Source organism: Salmo salar, chromosome ssa27, assembly GCF_905237065.1.
Source record: "Salmo salar chromosome ssa27, Ssal_v3.1, whole genome shotgun sequence".
In the NCBI taxonomy this organism is placed as follows: Eukaryota; Metazoa; Chordata; class Actinopteri; order Salmoniformes; family Salmonidae; genus Salmo; species Salmo salar.
In genome coordinates this window covers 2,004,088-2,024,736 of record NC_059468.1, presented here as the reverse complement: position 1 = coordinate 2,024,736, position 20,649 = coordinate 2,004,088, and the positions used below count along the sequence as shown (strand labels likewise).

At 43.2% G+C, this 20,649-nt stretch overlaps 1 protein-coding gene across 2 annotated transcripts; it reads right to left on the bottom strand.

Moving 5' to 3' along the window:
* Positions 1–90: 90 nt before the first annotated feature.
* LOC106588190 (histone-lysine N-methyltransferase SETDB1-B) lies at positions 91–18,976 on the bottom strand. 2 transcript variants are annotated; one of them, XM_014176932.2, is made up of 20 exons: positions 18,688–18,976; positions 17,341–17,595; positions 11,562–11,725; positions 11,379–11,437; positions 10,776–11,271; positions 10,447–10,626; positions 9,981–10,182; positions 9,486–9,559; positions 8,966–9,156; positions 8,660–8,777; positions 8,352–8,511; positions 6,529–6,742; positions 5,742–6,094; positions 5,119–5,235; positions 4,765–4,934; positions 1,719–1,847; positions 1,222–1,500; positions 802–971; positions 587–675; positions 91–391 (listed from the first exon to the last, which is right to left on the bottom strand). In XM_014176932.2, the coding sequence occupies exons 2-20, from the start codon at positions 17,523–17,525 to the stop codon at positions 277–279; spliced, it is 3,465 nt and encodes a 1,154-aa protein (XP_014032407.1). In that variant the 5' UTR covers positions 17,526–17,595; positions 18,688–18,976; the 3' UTR covers positions 91–276. The 2 variants fall into 2 exon arrangements, with proteins under 2 accessions (XP_014032407.1, XP_014032406.1); XM_014176931.2 differs by lacking the exon at positions 18,688–18,976 and adding an exon at positions 18,316–18,678.
* Between the last annotated feature and the right edge of the window lie 1,673 nt (positions 18,977–20,649).

Here is a 20,649-nt window from a genome sequence, read left to right as displayed (position 1 = left end):
TTTAATACCTTAAAGTTCTTCAGAAATAACTTCAACATGTGAATATAGTTTAGAAATATTCTGGCAGAATAAGTTAGGAATGCTATAAAGGACATTTAAATACTTGAATTTATTAAAGCACAATTTAAGAATTGTAATATGAACAAAAAAAACTCAGTGCATGATTAAAATACAAAAACGTTCATTTTTTTTTATTGAAAAAAGGTTAAGACTACCTATTACAGTATATTCATACATTTACTGCAGCGGTCAAGCTGGAAGTAGTAGTATGGGCTTTCATAACTTTTCCCTGCACTCTGGATCACAACGACAATTAAGGACTCTTGAGGACCTTTTCACACCAAGCTCACATTTATAATCCCACGCCAGCTCTGTACCAGCTCTAATGCGCCTGAAAAATAAAAAGACAATTTGATGAATATACTGAAGTGCATATTATAATACACATGCTTTAGTCCACCTGGGCATGGGCATTTATTATAGAGCCAAAGGCATGAGCAGAACCCATATTAATGCTGGCTTGGACTCTCAAAAGACCAACCATTAGCACAAGCAATAGATAATATCATAAGAGAAGGTCACTAACTTGCTGGCAAAGAAGGCCACCCAGGGGAATCGAAGGTCATGTGTGTCCACAAAAACATTCTGCGCAAACAGGTTTGGTTGGCAGCTATGCTGTAGAGAGAAAAACAGCATAAGATGTATAGTTGGCAGATCTCTGAGAAGTATGGATATAAGTAAAATACAGTCAGGGCATACTATCCAACACACGATACCCTCTGAATATTCCTCATGACTCACATTGAGGTAACGACCCACATTCCCCTCAAGCTTTGCATCGATGACGTAGCATGACTCCTCCCCATCAAAGAAATGCCTAGTGGCGTTTGAGGCCTCCTTGTCATTTCCCTCTGCTGTACCATCCTGCTGGTCAGAAGATTTGGCGTCAGAGCCCGATTTCTTCGCTGGGTCTATGAGAGAAGTGTCATTTGATTAGTCCGGGAACAAAAAAAATCCCAAAATAGTGGAGTTCATAAAGATGTCTGTGTCTAGATTTGTCTGTGCTTTACTTTCCTCTACCTTCCTACAGTATTTTGAGAAACCAACATTTATCAAACCAAATAAGAATGAATCCTCTACTGAACCTCTAACCTTTTTAGTTTCCCTCCATGTTTGTTTTTTCTCTCAGTATACTTTTCTGTATATACCGTTTCCTCTTACCCTCCTGTAGTATTTTGGCATGCCTACGGGTGACGTAGCTCCTCTCCATAGAGGAGACGTTGTGCCTGAAGTCATCATCAGAGCCGCCATCATCTTCACTGACATCGTAATCCTTGTCCTCATAACTGTCCTCATAGTCACTGGGTTCTTCTTCATCATACGAGTTCTTCATACATAGCGGCTCTTTGTCGTGGTTTCCCTCTTCCCCCTCACCACCACCTTCATCACAGTCATCATCATGTTCACTGTTGTCTTCTTCTATGGGCTCTTCTTCTGAACCTGATGGAGAACAGAGGCCGCAACATTACAGAGATCAGTTCTCTTGTTTCTCTTTGCACTCCCTGATCTCTGTGTCCCCACTGGGTATGTGCATTTACAGTTAATGAATCGACATGGAAACCCAGTATATCTTTTTCACATTCATATAAACATAATACACAGATAGGGTAGATCTGATGCTATGGCTGCAGGTGAGGCCAGGCTCTGCATGTCTGTACCTGACTCATTGTCGGAGCAGTGGGCCTCACTCTCGTAACCCTCCTTGCTCTCAGCTCCCTCTATGTGGTTCAGGTTGACCATGTACATGTTTCCCTCTGTGCTCAAACTCTTCTTGTTCATGATTATCCCTAAGGGGAGAGATGACAAAGGAAAAAGTTGTGAGCATTGTGTGGAATATAACAGGAAGAATGACATTACAATAGTAGAAGGAGAGAAGAAGAGGGCAACACTGCTAGAGGGCTTGTATTGAGCACAAAAATGATATATATTGCAGAATAAGACTAATAGTGTATGTAATAGGGCTGTCCCCGACAAAAACAGATCTTGGTCGACCAAGAGCCGTCTGTTCTTTTGACCAATTGATTGGTAGAAATGTTTAAACATGTTTTTTCCATATAGACAGCCTATGCGTTTGAATCAAATCAACTATATGCACTGAGCTTGTCTGACGCTTTAGGCGAACTGTTTGATGAAATAATTAAGACACAAATTACTAGCGGGAGTCCGACAGCAATTGATTTGATTGTGCCGCCTGGCTCAGACTTGCTGAACTGTGTAAAAAAAAGACAGTGTGTGACTGACTAGCACCCGTGGTCCCTCTCCTCCCTGCTGTAGCGACCACCACAGAACATCAAAGTGTTTATCGCACGGTCTGATAATTAAACATTTCTGACTGAAAAGTTCCAAAATCCCTCATTTGATTAGGAAAAACATGACCTATTCTCCCTCAACCCTTGCTCTCTTTAGATGACACATGTATGCATCGCATGCACGTGACCAAAGTCCTATTCACGCGGGATTAGTATTACTAGAATGTCCGTTATTCCAGATAACGATTCGGACGGGATTTATTTATTTTTTTCTCCAAACAGGCCCCAGTAATTCTCTTTTTTTCCAATGAATTGCGTTATGACGGAAACCTAGAGGTTTTTATTCTCGGCGTGAAGATGCAGTATTTCAACATGTCCAGGTGATTAGGCCACACTGATAACTCGAGCTTGGTTCCCAAGTTCCTAAACCATATTTCCTTTAGTGTCGCCATAATATTTGAATTGAGAAAGTGTGACCATAATCATTAGGATATTTTAGTGATCTGCAGTACGTCCTAAATGCCCTCAAGCTTTCAGAGTCAGCTAAACAGTGCAATTGCACTTGAGATGCATTTTAAGGCTATGGATGAGAAAGTTAACTTTTCATTTCCAAACGTTTAGGTCAGTTGTATGCTGCTGCTTTGCCATCTATTAACAGCAAGGGTTTCATTAAATAGGCTCAATATTTTTTTTTACTGATGCATTTGGCAATTTTCAATTCATACGCACAAAACATAAACAAAAGCATTCACTGTGAAAGTTGATAGGCTACTTGTAGGCGATTCATATATCCCTTACGCGCAGCGCTAAACTTCGTTCAATTTATCGAATCAGTTTGTTTTCTAAACAGGATGTGCTTTTAGGCCTACAGCTCGATGGTGGTTATTGACGGTGGCAATACTAAGCCTACTAATGTTAATAACATTATTACTATTATTATAATAGCAACAAGGAGATCAAGAAAAAGGAGCGCTATTATTATAAATATTATTTTTGGGACAATTTGGTGTAAACACTAAATAAATTATAAATAATACCAGAGAGCCTGTGCTAACGAAATAAAGTGTAAAGTCTTTATTACAGCAAAACAAAGATTAAAAACTTTTATCAATTTGTGAAATCGTTTACTTGACATTTTGTTGCATGAGGCTTGGTGCTCACAGAATCAGTAGTCTATTAAACAAAAACAGGCAACAGAAGCAGGATCTGCCTTATTTCTGTAGATATATTGATGATTTATAAAGCCAGGCACATATAACAGTTAGGCTATTGATTATAGACCTAACTGACTATAGACCTAATTAAGTTGCGGTTTCCTCTTCACACTTAAGACAATTAAGGCAAGGGCTGTTTTCTCATCTCGTCATTCTGCTGCTGTCTCCACTGCATTGTTCTCAACACCAATATGCTGGTTAACTTACAGCCTATCGACCAAACAATTGACCAGTCGACTAAAGGGGTCAGCTCTAGTATGTAATTAACAGAAATCATACTTAACAGCAGTCTGTCTGTGTTGGGTTAAATTAGGTTACCGTAATTTCCGGACTATTAAGCGCACCTGAATATAAGCCGCACCCACTGAATTAAAAAATAAATATTTTATTTTGAACATAAATAAGCCGCACATGCCTATAAGCCGCAGGTGCCTACCCGTACATTGAAACAAATTAACTTTACACAGGCTTTAACGAAACACGGCTTGTAACAAAAAATTAGCAGTAAACAGTAGCCTACCAAGAAAGTCATTGATCACTATCTTCCTCCTCCTGTGCACTGAAATTATCTCCTTCGGTGTCGGAGTTGAATAGCCTCAGAATTGCTTCATCCGATATTGGATCGTTTTCATTGTCGCTCTCGTCACTTTCATCTGGAGGCAAATCCCCCGCTGAGCCCTCTTCAACAGGCAGCAGTCCAGCCTTTCGAAACCCGTTGATGATAGTGGATTTTTTGACAATGCTCCACGCTGTCAGGACCCACTGGCAGACTTGACCATAAATTGCTCTTCGCATGCGGCCCGTTTTAGTGAAGGATTTCTCCCCACTTGTCATCCAAGCCTCCCGCTGAACACGGAGCGCCACCTTAAATGCACGATTTACACTGATGTCGAGTGGCTGCAAATACTTTGTTGTGCCCCCAGGAATCAGGGTGACAAAATTACTACCATAATCAGAATGATGGGAAGTTTGAGAGCGCTCGATTTAATCTAAACAGTAAACAAAAAAGATGTTTGACCGTAACCCGTTCGGCAATTTCATTGGTCTAATGAAAGCTTCATGCCAGCAAAAAACGGAGCAAGTCACAGAATGTGTTTTTTTGAAGAAAAAAAAAATGTGAAAGCGGGAAAAATCCATATATTAGCCGCGTCATTGTTTAAGCCGCGAGGTTCAAAGCCTGGGAAAAAAGTTGCGGCTTATAGTCCGGATATTACGGTAGATTAGATTCCTAGCTCACTCACCAGTGTAGGTGCAGATGAAGGTGCCCTTGGCAATGTCATCCAGGCAGCGGATTCCCCAGCTCTTCCCCACAGTCATGAAGAGCTGTAGCCGCAGCTGAAGGCCATGCTGCACCACCCGGTTAGAGCACACCCGTGGGTCACAGCGGCACAGTGCATTGCACTCATATATACTGCAGACATAGGGAGGTGGTTAATATAGAAATAATAATAATAAGGGCTTTTCAGACATTGCTATCAAAGCATGTCACAAATAACAAATGCAGAGAAAGAGCTGAGAAGGAGAAAACTGAGACCAACAGTCAAATGGATATTGCGATTGATGGATCATTTCCATCTGTCAATTAACAGCCTCACCCTGTGGAGAGGCGTTTCTCCAGCCTCTTGTGTGTGTAGCCAGCGTTGACGTCCTCAGGGCCCGCTGGCAACAGGGCTGTGGCCTGGATGGTCAGCTGGTGACAGGAGCATGCTGACCTACAACAACACAATACACATGTCCATAAATACATATGTCAAAACAACCTCTACATACCCAAAATACCCCTGAATATAATCCGAATAAGACATCACCATTGGGTGAATGGATATAGATGAGCTGTAATTTGACGTCTTTTATTTTTTTTTGATGTGCCACATTAGGGAATTACACCCCTCTTCATTGGCTACTACCTTCACCTCTTGGTACATACTCTGCATGACAGAAATCAAGGAGTATCAAAAACATGGCACCATGATGACACACCAGGGGTTAAAGCAACCACAAAAAAATACCATGACTGAAACTTAAGTTGATGTTAGATCGATTGTCTGCGGGGCCAAGTTAACCTCCCCTTTCATGTAAAACAAAAAATAATGACCATCATGCTTTTAGGGAAAGAGGAATATTTTGTACATGTATTAAACTGCTTGTCTAGTCCTTTAAAAAAAGGTTAAGGAAATACGTTGCAGTGACGGAGAATGTTAACCCCTGTGACACACACCTGTCCCTGCAGCCGTCGGTGCAGTCGCAGCCCATCAGAAAGTCTGAGCTGGTGTTGATGGAGACCCCACTGGCTGCGACACGCTGCTTGTTGTAGATCACCGAGTGTGGCCGGATGTTGTTGAGCTCGTTGATGCAGGACAGCGGCTGGTTCTCTCTGCCCAGCGTCAGGTCTGGGATGTTGATCTTGTAGGGCCGGGGCTGGTGGGTGGTGGTCACAGACACAAAGGGGTCCAGGCAGAACATGTCCAGGAAGAGGAAGTCACAGCGTGTCTGTTGAAGGTAGTCCTGCACCGCAGTCATGTTGCTCAGGCTGAGGCCACACGGCGACCGGTAAAATATGTGGAAATACGTCTGAGAAAGACAGAGGGCCGGAGGAGGAAGGAGGTGAGAAAACCCAAAGAGAGAGCATAACCATACCAGAGTTTTGAATAACTACAGGTATGAATCTTGGATGACAACAGAATTATACATTATTTTTCATCTGTTTCTATGGAAATGTATCAATTGCTCTGCTCCAAATTCTCCAGTTAAGAAGAGCACAGCATCAGGCACGACCTAGCACCCCTGGAGCTGAGTAATCACTATAGGAAATGGCAGAGTTCTGTATCATGAAGTATGATGTTCCAGACAGTCCAGTTAGCTAGGTGCTCACCTTGTTATTGACCAGGGGTGAAGTTTCCCCTAGGATCAGCTTCACCTCCCCAATCCTAACCTAAACCATTAGAGGGGAAAATGCCCAACTAACCCATGATCAGCATCTAGAGGCAACTTCACCCTACACCCACCTTGTTATTGACCCGGTGGCGGCCCTTCATGCGGCGGAACTCGCAGAGCAGGGGGATGAGCAGCGGGTTGCGTCCACGGTGCTTGGCCTCGACCTTTGACCGGATGCAGTTCAGGCAGGCGGGGCAGCAACGGTGGGGGGTGAAGGTGACCGAACCTTTAGCTGTGATGACAGACGACTCCTTGTCGGTCGTACGATTCTGGACAAAGGGCCTCCTGACGTGACCAGGGAGAAGATGACATGGGTTTGAGGGAGAATGAACGAGGGAGGAAAGGTTGACAGCCTGAAACAAGGATCCAAAGGTTAAATAAGGGGTACTTTTATATTGGCCCTGTCTGTAACCCATACAAGCGTGTGGCGTGAAATGGAAATGTGATTTTTGAATATCCTACTCCCCTTGAGACACCCTTGGAGAGTGCACAGCCAGGGATCAGCCATTATTGACGGCGACCCTGGAGCAATTAGAGTTGGTAGCCTTGTTCAAGGGCAGATCGACAGATTGTTCACCTAGTTGGCTCAGGGATTTGAACTAGCAAGCTTTTGGGTGTGGTGGTTCATTTCTTTACTATCAAATGAGGAGAGAAACTTATCACACAAGTCAGAGTCATACCTAAACTAAATCTTTAATCGTGAGAGCTTTGCAATAGCAATGGCTGGTCAACGAATCACCGTCTCTGATGATTCGTTGAAAGCGGCGAGACAGAAGTACAAAGGTCTTTTATAGTCAAGATCCAACCCCTAGTCGACATAACAAACCACAGAAGTTTTGAACGAGTCACAAGGTGAGACTTTAAATGAGAAAGGAGTATCCCGTAGCCAAATAGCATTCGCTAAAAATTATAGTTCAGTTTGGTCCCTAAGACGAGGTTCCAATCTCGTTCCTGGTACTCATAGCACAAAAACACCAACTCATCCAATGGCATAAATCAATTGTCAACTCTAGATACTCCCATCTCAAGTAAAACCCCTTCTTGACCCCACTCCTGGACAAGCTCACTGAGGGGAGTGAGTCTCTAGTCAGCCCAATACACTATCCCAGGATAAGTGCAACATCAAAGATGACATACAATGGTTCCAGACAGTACCACACACATCCCCCAATGCCAAAGGAGGGAGTGACTGGTGCACAGACATTGTGGAGACAAGTAATTGGTTCCCCATTAATCACACCATCCTTCACATGGTTTAAGAATTGGTAGACACATTCACATATGAAGACAATGTTCCCTCCTGTCCTCTTCCCTTTCTGATATTCTGCATAGCACCAGGGACATGTGAAAGACAAGCCTGACCTCTCCCCTCTCTGGGTGACTGAGCCCCAGCTGAGGGAAGAAGTGCAACTGCCAACACCAGAGTCCGAAGGGATACATTCTAATAACAAGTATCATATAAGCATATTATGCTGATAAGACATCTGAATTATCTATGTTACACAACTAATTCTGATTCTTCCGCCACATGGGTTACTGGCCCAACGTTCTAACCCAGGTGTGGGCAACTCCAGTCCTCGAGGTCCTGATTGGTGTCACACTTTTTCTCCATCCCCTATCAAACACAGCTGGTTAATCAAATTGCATTCTAAACTGAAGATCATGATTAGGTGATTATTGGAGTCAGGTGTGTTAGCTGGGGTAAAACTATGACACCAATCAGGCCCTCGAGGACTGGAATTGCCCACCCCTGCTCTAACCGCTAGGCTACCTGCCACCCTAATAAAATTGAATAATAATGTATGCAGGAAATACATATTCAAGAAATTCTTGCAAGACGCACTTTTGAAAAGAGTACAGAAACAGTATAAACACAGACATAAATTCTACTCACCCTACGGATGCTGACTGTTTACCAGCAGCTGGCTGGCCCTGGCTGACATTGTTGGAAGTGACCTGCGCTGGTATTACTGTTGACGAGGGGCTGACGTGAGGTTTGTTGGCAGCAGCCGTGCTAGTCTGGTGGATTGTAGTAGTAGTTGAAACTGCTCCCCCTGGGTGATGGACAAAGAGTGTGCTCGCTAAATAAACACATTGTCCAGACGACTGACGTAGATGTTCATTCAGACAAACACAAGGCTGTAGATGTGTATTATTTACCCACAGGGCACAGAGTAAAAAGGAGATAAGACAGACACTTACCACTGTTGGGTCGTGTCACTGTTGGTTTATCCTTTGCCTCCTCAACACGTTTCTTCATGTTGGCCATGTGCTCCAGACGTAAAGAGCCTCGGTACACCCATTCCTTATGTTCGTCATCCTGAGGACAACACACATACTTTACCACACAGTGAGACATACAGGCAAAAAGGCTTGGCATTATGTGTGTCAGTGAATAATTAGACTTTAGTTAGGTCAGCATATCCAGAACACCAGGCACAATATACTGCAAGTCAATCACTATCAACTTAATTCATGGTTACGGATTAAGCAGTTGTAGCTTCTCACCTTGAAGACAACGCACAACAAGCTGCAGTCAATCTGCTCTACTTCTGTCCTCCTCTGGATCCCCTCAAACTCCACGTTGATGGGCTGGCCTGGTCTGTACTGGGCCATGGGCGGGTTGGGATACACCTTGATGTAATCCTTGATGAACTCCCTGTTGGCCTCATCCTCTATGTCCTCCCACACCTCCGGCACTGCAGTCGATAGAGAGAGACAGGAGGCTTAGCTTGTGTGAGTCTGTGTGCTTTTCTGCAAGAATCTCACCAACACCTGCATTGCAGATTAAACTTGTAGCATGACAACAACCGAGTACGAGTTTTGCTGCTCCGTACAAGCCAATTAATTGAAAAATGGATAACTCAAATTACTTTGGAATATCTTGTTGCACAGGTGGATTCACCCAACTACAGCTGGATCTGAATAAAACATCCTACATTTGGTAGGAGGATCAAACAAGATTGAGCCAAGAAGTATTGAGTAAATATGAGAGAAATGTTTTTTTAAAGTCTGAGGCTGTTCTTACGTGGTCTGCAAACAATGTGAAGATCCGGCAAACCGACATAGGAAGGTGTGCCGTCATCAAAAAAGACCAGGAACCTGAAACACAAGAAGGAGCGCCACAGAGCTTTACTAAGACACTGATGGATCATATTCAGCATGATGTTTACATCTAACATCATCCAACCACACATAATATTATCACATATGGCTGCTACGCTGGCTGTTCTACCTGATAAATGCACACAGTCCCTGATTAGAGTGGAACAATTAAAAAATGCAGAGGAACTGCCTTCGACGTACAGAGTTGAGTTTGAGGGGTGTAGGCTATATTAAATGGATTTATGTTCCAAAGGTCCACATCAGTGGCTTATAGGTTATGGTGTAAGCCATGTGATGCTAAACGTGTTTATGTTAGTTAATGCTCAATTACTGTGAGACCGGCAGTTATTTGCATGACACTCAAAAGGCTGACAAAATGTGATGAACGCCACAGCCCTACTCACACACACTCTCATACCTCATGCGGTTCTTTCGGTTGGGGAGCTCAGCCAGAATGCCAGAGTAGAACCAGGACTGCTCGGCGTCCTTGAACTTGGCCACCACGCGCACGCCCACGTACAGCCGCTCCAGTGAAGCAGTGTGGTCAAAGGCTATGTGGTGTCCAGACAGCATGCTCCTCCCCTTCTCGCTAAAGTCCACCTTATACCTGCTTCCATTCTCTGTGGAGCATCAATGGTTGAGATATAGAGAGCATGGAGAAAACAAAGAATTCTGTAAAGGACATGAACTGATATAAAAGCATAGAATTATGACTAGATATGTCAGTGACTTGAGATAAAAAAAGATTGTCCCCATGGGGACATTTTGTTTCCGGGTCTGTGCATACATTAAAACACATCAAGCATAGACAATGGACATATCTACACCATTACAAACAAATACAATGAGAATAGAAATAAATCAGTGGTTGTGTGTGTTCTTACCTGATGGTTTGATTTCTGTAATCCTGCCTGAGTGCCAGGTCTTGGTCCTCCTCCTAGCCAGGACCTTCATATCAGTCTTGATCTCCTCCTCTGTGAGGCCGGGAGGTGGCTGAGTGGCAGGGTTTGGTGCATGGGTCGGAGCCTGCGACACGCTGGTCACCACAAATGGAGTGGACGTTTCTGTCAGAGAGAGCGAGAAGACCACCATGAGAACTAAGGATTTTCATTAAAGATATATCACTGACATCAAGTTGCAAGCAATTTAGAGAAGACCGATAATGCAAAACAAGGTCAGACATTTGAAGTCCAAAATGCAAAGCACAAGTCACCTTTTCTGGCCTCTTGTTGTTTTAATGGGGCGGTGGAAACACTTTTGCTGGCCTCTTGTAATTTTGGTGGGGAAGCTGCACCACCTTTGCTTGAGTTCTGCTGTTTTGTCGAAGCAGAACAGTCACCTGCTTTGGGCTTTTGTAGTTTCGTTGGCACAGAAGGATTTGTTGGGACAGGAGGCGAGTCTTCCCTGTAAGACACAAGTTGATGCTTGGTTCGGACAGATTCTCTTCTCTTCCTTTCACCTTTTCTCGGCCGTCCACGTTTGCTGGACTCTGGACGTTTTGTTGAGATCTTTTTGGATTTTGATGGAGTATACTCATCGCCGCTGTCTTCTTGTGGACTTGGTGGTTCAGACTCTGATTCAGCAAGGGGGGTTGCTGGGGTATCATTAGAGTTTGAGGCTTCATTTGGAGCAACAGTTACAGTCACAAAAGGGGTGGTCACAGCTGGAGAGGATGGCATGCTTTCCATGTCATCTGCCATGTCATTGTACTAAGGAAGAATGAGAGAAAAGCATGTCAGGAGCATGGCTGAGACCACACACGTAGAAGTGTGTGTGTGTGTGTGTGCATTTACATCCTATCTGGCTAAGTTCTCACGTTTTCTGTGTCACTGTCTGTAGCTGGGACTTCTCCAGGAGCCAAATCGGAAGCAGCAACTGAGAAAACGATAGAACGGAGATGAAATAATAAAGCATAACGTATTGGGATTGAGGATCACATCAAAAGACATCCCATCCCCTCTCTGTTCCCATTGAAACAACATCTCCCTCAATCTCTTACCTCCGTCTGTGGCCATGGTGTTGTCGTTTCTGTCAGCTTCCCCATCATCGATCTCAATGACGCTTTGCTGGCCCACTCCTTCATCTTCAGAGTCTGTGTCTCTGTACTCCATGCCCAGTTTGCTGTACAGTGCCTTCATAACGGTCTCACACTCCACCACAGACCTGTGGAGAAACAGTCAAGGCGGAGGTTGCGGTCCCGAAGGTAACAGCCCTGTTCCCACCCTCCCTGGAAGCTTCTTCCCCACATTCTGCCACACGTTTCTTTACCTCTACGCACATATTTTTATGGTCATCCTGCCTTCACATTTCTCACTCAATCATGAATTATAATTCTTAATGTTTTACTGATGAAACATCCACGCAGCATCTGCGTGCCAACCATTTGATCTCAAATCAGTTTCATGGGAATATGCATTTAGATCTTCCTGAGTTATGTAGTGTTGTTTTGAAGTACAGTATTGTTTAGAATTATTATGTACAGTGAGCTAATTTTAGAGCAGAGGGTTTTAACAAACTGTAGCATACCTGTGTTTCAATCAAAGCACATTTTGCCTAGTGCTTAGCGCTGTTGAGTTATCCACATGAGAGAAGTGAGGTTGTGTTTGTTTTACAGTAATGTTATACTATGCTATTATAGTCGGTTCTGTGTAGAATCAATCATTATGTGATCTTGCAGACATTGATTTAGATTTGACCTAACTTTATTTTTATTTTAATTGTCAGAGTAGCCTGTTCTCTGGGCAGCCGAACGAGTAGAGCAGAGACTGTGCATAAAGTAGAGACACATGCACAGAAGCTTCGGATCCTTAGCTATCGAAGAATTCGGAAACAGCAGCCTTTGGAATGTCAGTCAAATCAGTGCACAACAAATCCACAGCCACGAGTCCAATAGCACTGCTGCAGACAACAGTCTCACATGTATATGCTGCAGTGGAGGCTCCTCAGAGGAGGAAAGGGAGGATCATCCTACTCAGTGAATTTCTGAAAAATGAAAAGTGAAATATTAAAAAGGTATCCTTTTTAGATAAAACTATACTAAATATATTCACGTCATCAAATAACTGATTAAAACGCTTTTATCTCCCGAGTGGCACAGTGGTCTAAGGCACTGCATCACAGTGCTAGCTGTGCCACTAGAGATCCTGGTTCGAGTCCAGGCTCTGTCGCAGCCGGCCGCGACCGGGAGACCCATGGGGAGGCGCACAATTGGCCCAGCATCGTCCGGGTTAGGGGAGGGTTTGGCAGGCAGGGATGTTCTTGTGCCATCGCGCACTAGCGACTACTGTGGCGGGCCGGGCGCAATGCACGCTGACATGGTCGCCAGGTTTACAGTGTTTCCTCTGACACATTGGTGCGGTTGGCTCCCCGGGTTTAGCGGGCATTGCGTCAAGAAGCAGTGCAGCTTGGCTGGGTTGTGTTTCGGAGGACGCACGGCTCTCGACCTTCCCGAGTCTGTACGGGAGTTGCAGCGATGGGACTAGACTGTAAACTACCAATTGGAAACCACGAAATTGGGCCTTAACAGCCCTCTCTGGGGTAGCATCATGGTGTAGCTGCAGGACAACTATTTTCCATCCTCCTCTGAGTACATTAACTTCAATAGAAGTCCTAGGAGGCTCATGGTTCTCATCCCCTTCCTTAGACTTACACAGTAATTATAACAACATCCGGAGGACGTCCTCCAATCTATCAGAGCTCTTGCAGCACAAACTGATATGTTGTCCACCCAATCAAATGATCAGAGAATGAACCTTGTACTGAAAGCATACTCTACAGCTAGCTAGCACTGCAGTACATAAAATGTGGTGAGTAGTTGACTAGCCAATAGTTTAACAGGTTTTAACAAAATAATGTATTTAATATTTTCTTTCACTTACTAGCTAATGCAGCTAGCTAATTTAGCCTACTCAAACAGAGAGGAATGATATTTATGTTGGCTAGCTGGCTAAGGCTATCCAACACAAACTCTGAGTCAAGGTAAGCTTTTGGTTTTATAGTACTATGTCACTGGTAATTTTCCACAACTGTCCAGTACCCTCCTCACACACCGCACAAAGGAGTGATTTATTACTGGCTCCTAAAGACCCAGACAGGCTGAATTCTTGTTCCATCTGTTGAGGCTCTAAAGATCTTATCACTCCCCTTAGACCCATAGACTGTGAGAACTGGTGAGAACCTGTTCTTGTTTTATCAATGCTTTAAGAAAGCAGAACCAAATACCTTTAAAAAAGATAAATATTTAACCTTTATTTAACTAGGCAAGTCAGTTAAGAACAAATTCTTATTTACAATGGTGGCCTACCTACAATGATGGCCTACCCCGGCCAAACGCGGACGACACTGGGCCAATTGTGCGCCACTCTATGGGACTCCCAATCACAGCCAGATTTGATACAGCCTGGATTCGAACCAGGGACTGTAGTGACGCCTCTTGCACTGAGATGCAGTGCCTTAGACCGCTGCGCCACTCGGGAGCCCAAAAGGAGCGCCCAGCATGGGGAAATTGTATCCCTCATGTAAGCTTGCCTCCCCTTTGGAGGGATAAACAGCTCTCTGTGTAGATTAAGTATATAAATGAAAGTGTGATTCTGTAAACTTTTGGAGTTCCTCTCCGGTTTATCCGGAGAGTGATCTTCCCTGCAAGTGCTTGAATAAACTATCATTGGTGATAAATAAGTTCTGCCTGTTCACTGTAACGAGTTTTCCTCAACAGAGCAAAGTGTTGATGCAGTTTGTATGTGGCTGCTATGAAAGTGAACTGTGTGTGCGGGTGATCAGGGATGTATTCATTAGAGGTGTGCCGATCGTCACACTCATATCAGTTTGATCACAGTTGGTACTCATAATTGGATCTACTTGTGATCGGAAAACCCGGAAGTGCACTTTCAAATGCCGTTAAAGACTATACCTCAAGTGCGCTATCACTAAGAGCGCGCTATCACTCAGAGCGCATCGCTATGTTCCTTCACTCATTCACACACATTGTTCAAAGGTAAACGACCCTGGCAGGTGAAACGCACATTAGGCTATTAACTTAGTCCTATTCAATTAGCAATTGAAATAGGCTAATAAATACCCTAATGCACTGCTGTCTACTACTGCCTGAATTTATTCGACACAGATTTAGATGAAGCTTGGCTAATTCGCTTGTCCCATATATTGTTTCACTTTCGAGAGGAGCAAAACTTCTCTCCTGACACTTATGCCACAACATTTGTACAACCAAAATAAAATATCTAAATTTGTAATTTTGATCTGTCGCTCTGTAAACATGCCTGGGCGAGAATAAATAATAGCAAGGAAGCATGGGCTTGGATCACAGCATAATGACAGACGTCGTCAGCAACGGAATAATTATACAGACAGACAAAGTAGGCCTACTAAACAACGCCAAGGAGACAGACAAAATCAACCATATAACCCCAGCAAAGTAGACAGAAAATAGGTATACAGTGGGGGACAAAAGTATTTGATCCCCTGCTGATTTTGTACGTTTGCCCACTTACAAAGAAATGATCAGTCTATAATTTAAATGGTAGGTTTATTTGAACAGTGAGAGACAGAATAACAACAAAAATCCTGAAAAACGCATATCAAAAATGTTATAAAATGATTTGCATTTTAATGAGGGAAATAAGTATTTGACCCCTCTGCAAAACATGACTTAGTGCTTGGTGGCAAAACCCTTGTTGGCAATCACAGAGGTCAGACGTTTCTTGTAGTTGGCCACTAGGTTTGCACACATCTCAGGAGGGATTTTGTCCCACTCCTCTTTGCAGATCTTCTCCAAGTCATTAAGGTTGAGGCTGACGTTTGGCAACTCGAACCTTCAGCTCCCTCCACAGATTTCCTATGGGATTAAGGTCTGGAGACTGGCTAGGCCACTCCAGGACCTTAATGTGCTCCTTCTTGAGCAACTCCTTTGTTGCCTTGGCCGTGTGTTTTGGGTCATTGTCATGCTGGAATACCCATCCACGACCCATTTTCAATGCCCTGGCTGAGGGAAGGATGTTCTCACCCAAGATTTGACGGTACATGGCCCTGTCCATCGTCCCTTTGATGTGGTGAAGTTGTCCTGTCCCCTTAGCAGAAGAACACCCCCAAAGCATAATGTTTCCACCTCCATGTTTGACGGTGGAGATGGTGTTCTTGGGGTCATAGTAAGCATTCCTCCTCCTCCAAACACGGCGAGTTGAGTTGATGCCAAAGAGCTCCATTTTGGTCTCATCTGACCACAACACTTTCACCCAGTTGTCCTCTGAATCATTCAGATGTTCTTTGGCAAACTTTAGACGGGCATGTATATGTATTCTTGAGCAGGGGGACCTTGCTGGCGCTGCAGGATTTCAGTCCTTCACGGCATAGTGTGTTACCAATTGTTTTCTTGGTGACTATGGTCCCAGCTGTCTTGAGATCATTGACAAGATCCTCCCGTGTAGTTCTGGGCTGATTCCTCACCGTTCTCATGATCATTGCAACTCCACGAGGTGAGATCTTGCATGGAGCCCCAGGCCGAGGGATATTGACAGTTCTTTTGTTTCTTCCATTTGCGAATAATCGCACCAAATCTTGTCACCTTCTCACCAAGCTGCTTGGCGATGGTCTTGTAGCCCATTCCAGCCTTGTGTAGGTCTACAATCTTGTCCCTGACATCCTTGGAGAGCTCTTTGGTCTTGGCCATGGTGGAGAGTTTGGAATCTGATTGATTGATTGCTTCTGTGGACAGGTGTCTTTTTTACAGGTAACAAGCTGTGGTTAGGAGCACTCCCTTTAAGAGTGTACTCCTAATCTCAGCTCGTTACCTGTATAAAAGACACCTGGGAGCCAGAAATCTTTCTAATTGAGAGGGGGTCAAATACTTATTTCCCTCATTAAAATGCAAATCAATTTATAAAATTTTTAACATGCGTTTTTCTGGATATTTTTGTTGTTATTCTGTCTCTCACTGTTCAAATAAACCTACCATTAAAATTATAGACTGATCCTTTCTTTATCAGTGGGCAAACGTACAAAATCAGCAGGGGATCAAATACTTTCCCCCCCCACTGTATTGAACAACAACGACTAGCTACGGATTCTGACTCATACATGATGTTTGGAGAAGGGGAAACCTGTGCCATGTTACGAGTGACTGAATGCGAGTGAATTAATTATTCCGATCACAGATAATTACAACACCGTTACAATACTTGTTTTGTCCGAGTACTCGACACACCCCTAGTATTCAATCTGCAGAACCTATTTTTTTATTTTTATTTTTTAGACCTACCTGAATTTTTCCAATAGAAACTCGTTTGCAACTTTTTGGACAAATGATTACACCCTAGATCAGCTAGATGTAGGAAAGAGTGTGCATGGCAGTATTGAATGTCACTGTCGCATTGATTACTCCAATTTGTCTTTCTCTCTGACGTGTGCACTTACGTTATAAACTTTCATTCATAGGCTAGGTTGTAGCAACCTCATGATGGGTATAGGGAAAACTAGAGTATCATGTAGTAGTCTAAAACTTACATTGAGCTGGGTTAATGGAATATGAATGACAGTCATCCAATAAGCTGCAATAAAAATAAGATGCAAGCATTGCAGACCAAGAAAACAACACTTATAGGCTGATCCCAGATCTGTTTGTGCTCTTGTTTGTGCTCTTACCAATGCCACTGCTCACGGTCAAGCCAAACATTTCTATATGGCATGAGAAACTGACAAAAAGTCGACATGACAGCAGATCTGAGACCAGGCTAAACACTTAAGCCAACAGGCTGAAAAACACTCACTCGCAGGCAGTGTTGAAAAGGGTGCGGGTGCAGAGGGCCTGCTTCTCCTTCCGCTGCACTAGGTTCTGCATCTGGGCCAGCTGGGTCCGCCTGAGTTTCACCAAGTCTTGATTCTCCACCTCCTCCTGTATCCAGCCCTGAAGCTCCCCCACGGTCATCTCCATCTCATCATCCCCACTCTCCATCACTTGGGAGACTGTGACACCTTTCTAATGGGTGCTCTCAGGTTTTCAACAGAAGGTCTGTGATCTGGTCCTGTTGACAAAACATTGACAATTTCCTTCCGCTTTTCTGAGAGCTCATAGCATAGCCTGCAGTTAAATGTTTTCATTATTTGTTTAGATATTAATTATTGGCATTGTAATGTAAACATTGAGCGATTTGACTGAACAACAGATCGCCAATGGCATATGCGCGTGCTCAACAAATCAACACATTTGGCACGTGAACTGTTACACAGTTGTTGATAAAACAACACAACGCCTTTCATTAGTTCAAATATGTATTAAGTGTAAGCTATTAATAAACGAATTCTTATTTTACTGTAATGAAAAGGTCCAAACTGCACAACGACGGCGAATAATAAATTGTATGTTATGAGGTAACGTTAGCGAGCTAACGTTAGCGTAGTCTGATTAAGCAGGCTGTGTAATAAACTATTATTTGTATACCAATTAACGCGAATTGTGTATTACAGCCTGGTTAATCAGACAAACGCTAGCGTATATTGCCTGATTAATCAGATTGACGTTGGCGGATCTAATGAGACAGTAAGTAACGCTAGCTAGCTTAGCAAAATTAAACTCAACTCGATATTTAGCTAGCGTTAGTAGCTATTTACTAGTACTATGCTAGCTAATCCAAATGTCCTTTAAACTAGTATAGCTAGCTAGCTACATGTCTAGCTAACTATGGCCGAATAACTCAATTTCTTCGGTTAACCAAATTGTGTTGCAAAAAAAAACATTTTCTCACCTGAAGCTTCCCGCAAAAACATTCACTGTCCACTTCCGCGAACGACGTTGGCCCAGTCAGCTAGCTAAATTAACGTTAGTTTTAGCCAGTCAGCTAGCTACGTGAACGTTAGCTTTAGCAACCAAGGCAAGGGGGAGGGTATGTCACAGTGTTCCGTTTTAGCCTATTTTTTTCAACATGCTGCAGTTCTTAGACCTTTGTGTTTTAAACGCAGGTAGTATATAACGTTAGCTTTGTCCAATTTCCCATGCATTCTCTTTGGTCGAAGTAAAAGCACCAGAGAGTGCAGGCTAACTAACTATTACTACCCCCACCGCCATGATGAATTGGAAGACGCTTGCAAACAGGGTAGTTAGTGGAGTGTAACGTTACCCCCGTGTGCTCTCCTACGATGGCGCCATGATGAATTGGAAGACGCTTGCAAACTGGGCAGTGGGTGGTAACGTTACCCCGGTGTGTTCTACGATGGATAGATGTGTGCACTGCAGACAGAGTGTAGAATGCGAAGCTAGAGCAAAGATCTACTGTAATATATTTGGTTTAATGTATCTAGTTAATAGTGATGAGTCGGCTCTAAGAGCTGGCTCACATATCAAAGAGCCGAATCTATTTATAAAAATATAAAAACATTAAGATATTAATAATCAAAAGATTTAAATGAGTAGAATGAACTAATTCAAAGAACGATAAAATAATATAGACCTAAAGGCTCAAGCACACATTCGTTCTGACTGTGATCAGACACGCAGAGTCAACCAAAGATGAGTGAAGGAGGACTGAGCCAACTCACTCAGTCACACACTTAGCAGCCGAGGAGAGAGAGGAAGGACAGCTGTGAAAACAACAGCTGGAAAATGAGTCGGAAGCACAGTAGCATGTTAGAGCATAGTGTAGAACTTGCCAAAACAAAATCTCATATAAAGCCGGTTATATGCACAACCTGCATCGGCATATGCGAACTGTGCACCCAACTGTGAAGCTAGCTGTAGCGGAATTTCGAGAAACTAGCGAGCCTGCTAGTGATAGTGGTGGAGCCAGCACCTCCACACGTGGAGATGTATCCACCCAGTCAAGTAGGCCTACACCGCGACCAACAGCAACGCAGTCTTCTATGGACCAGTTTATGCCAAAGTCTATGTAGCAAAACAAGACCAAATTGATATTGCATTGGATAAAATTATTGCCACCGATTTCCAGCCATTTTTGATCGTGGAGGACAGAGGTTTTAGAAATTATAGTTTCTCTGTATGGGGTAATACCCCCTGGTGTTTGGAGTTGTGGAAATAAAGATAGAATTAGAGGTGAAAGATGATAAGGAGACTCTGCCCTCTTAGGTAAAAGAAAAGGACCTGGAAAGGACAGGGGAGACAGAGCAAGGTGCAGTAAGGAACCCAGAAAAGTTTAACTGTTATGAAAGATTATGTGGAAATAGGAAGACAAGAGTGAATGGTTTTGGTAATGTGGGTTATCAATAATAGTGATATTTGAGGCGCTATACTGGAATAAGACATTAAGTCATCTGTATTATCCAGTAATACATTTGCAGACATTATAGTATTGGTTCTAATACAAGGTATTAAGTGTCATGACTAATTAATTATTGCCCTGGGAAGTGGATAGCCCTACCTTGGAAAATAGTTTATAGTAGGAGTGGATTATAGAAGAGAGGGGTAAAAGAATTAGCAAAGAGGTTACTAAACCTAAAATGAACTTTAAAATGTTTTAGTTAGTTTATGAACATTGTGATTGTTGGCAAAACAATCAGAGACAACCACAGGGCCCTTTGAACCCATGGGTGGGGCCTAATCAGGGATATTAGGGATGCCCAGAGAATCCTACAGAGGAGGGTCAGTTTTCAATGATATCCACGAGAGCTAATCAAGAACCTATGCTGCAGGTTCAAATAGAGAACAGAGGCGCACCCATGATGATAGATACTGGAGCCACTTACACATGTGTAAGTCCAAATTATGCCTCTCATCTCCCCATGTCTGGCAAATATGCCAAAACTATAGGATTCTCAGGACAAACACAGCTAATTCCAGTGACTGCCCAGTTCGTTTAACAGCTGATGGCAGATCAGCAATACTCCCTATTCTAGTGTCAGAACAAACTCTGATTAATTTAAGGGAAGAGATGTAGACTAGTCATTTGGAAAATAAATTTTTTGAATTGATTAAGAATTGGCTGATATATTAAGGAGGATTGATGTAAACGTGATGAGTGTTGACAGTATGTGAATGGTAATATGTTATTAGTACCTTTTTATAGCACTCTAACGATGCAATATTTTAGTAATTTGAAAAACTGAGGATTCAATACAAGGTTAAAAGA

Coding starts and splice junctions, on each gene's coding strand:
- LOC106588190 (XM_014176932.2), bottom strand. CDS start 17,525: ATGGAGAGTGGGGATGATGAGATGGAGATGACCGTGGGGGAGCTTCAG. Junction 11,726..17,340: donor CTTTTCAACACTGCCTGCGA/GTGAGTGTTTTT, acceptor GTTTCTCCACAG/GTCTGTGGTGGAGTGTGAGA. Junction 5,236..5,741: donor ACCGACGGCTGCAGGGACAG/GTGTGTGTCACA, acceptor GTGTTGTTGTAG/GTCAGCATGCTCCTGTCACC.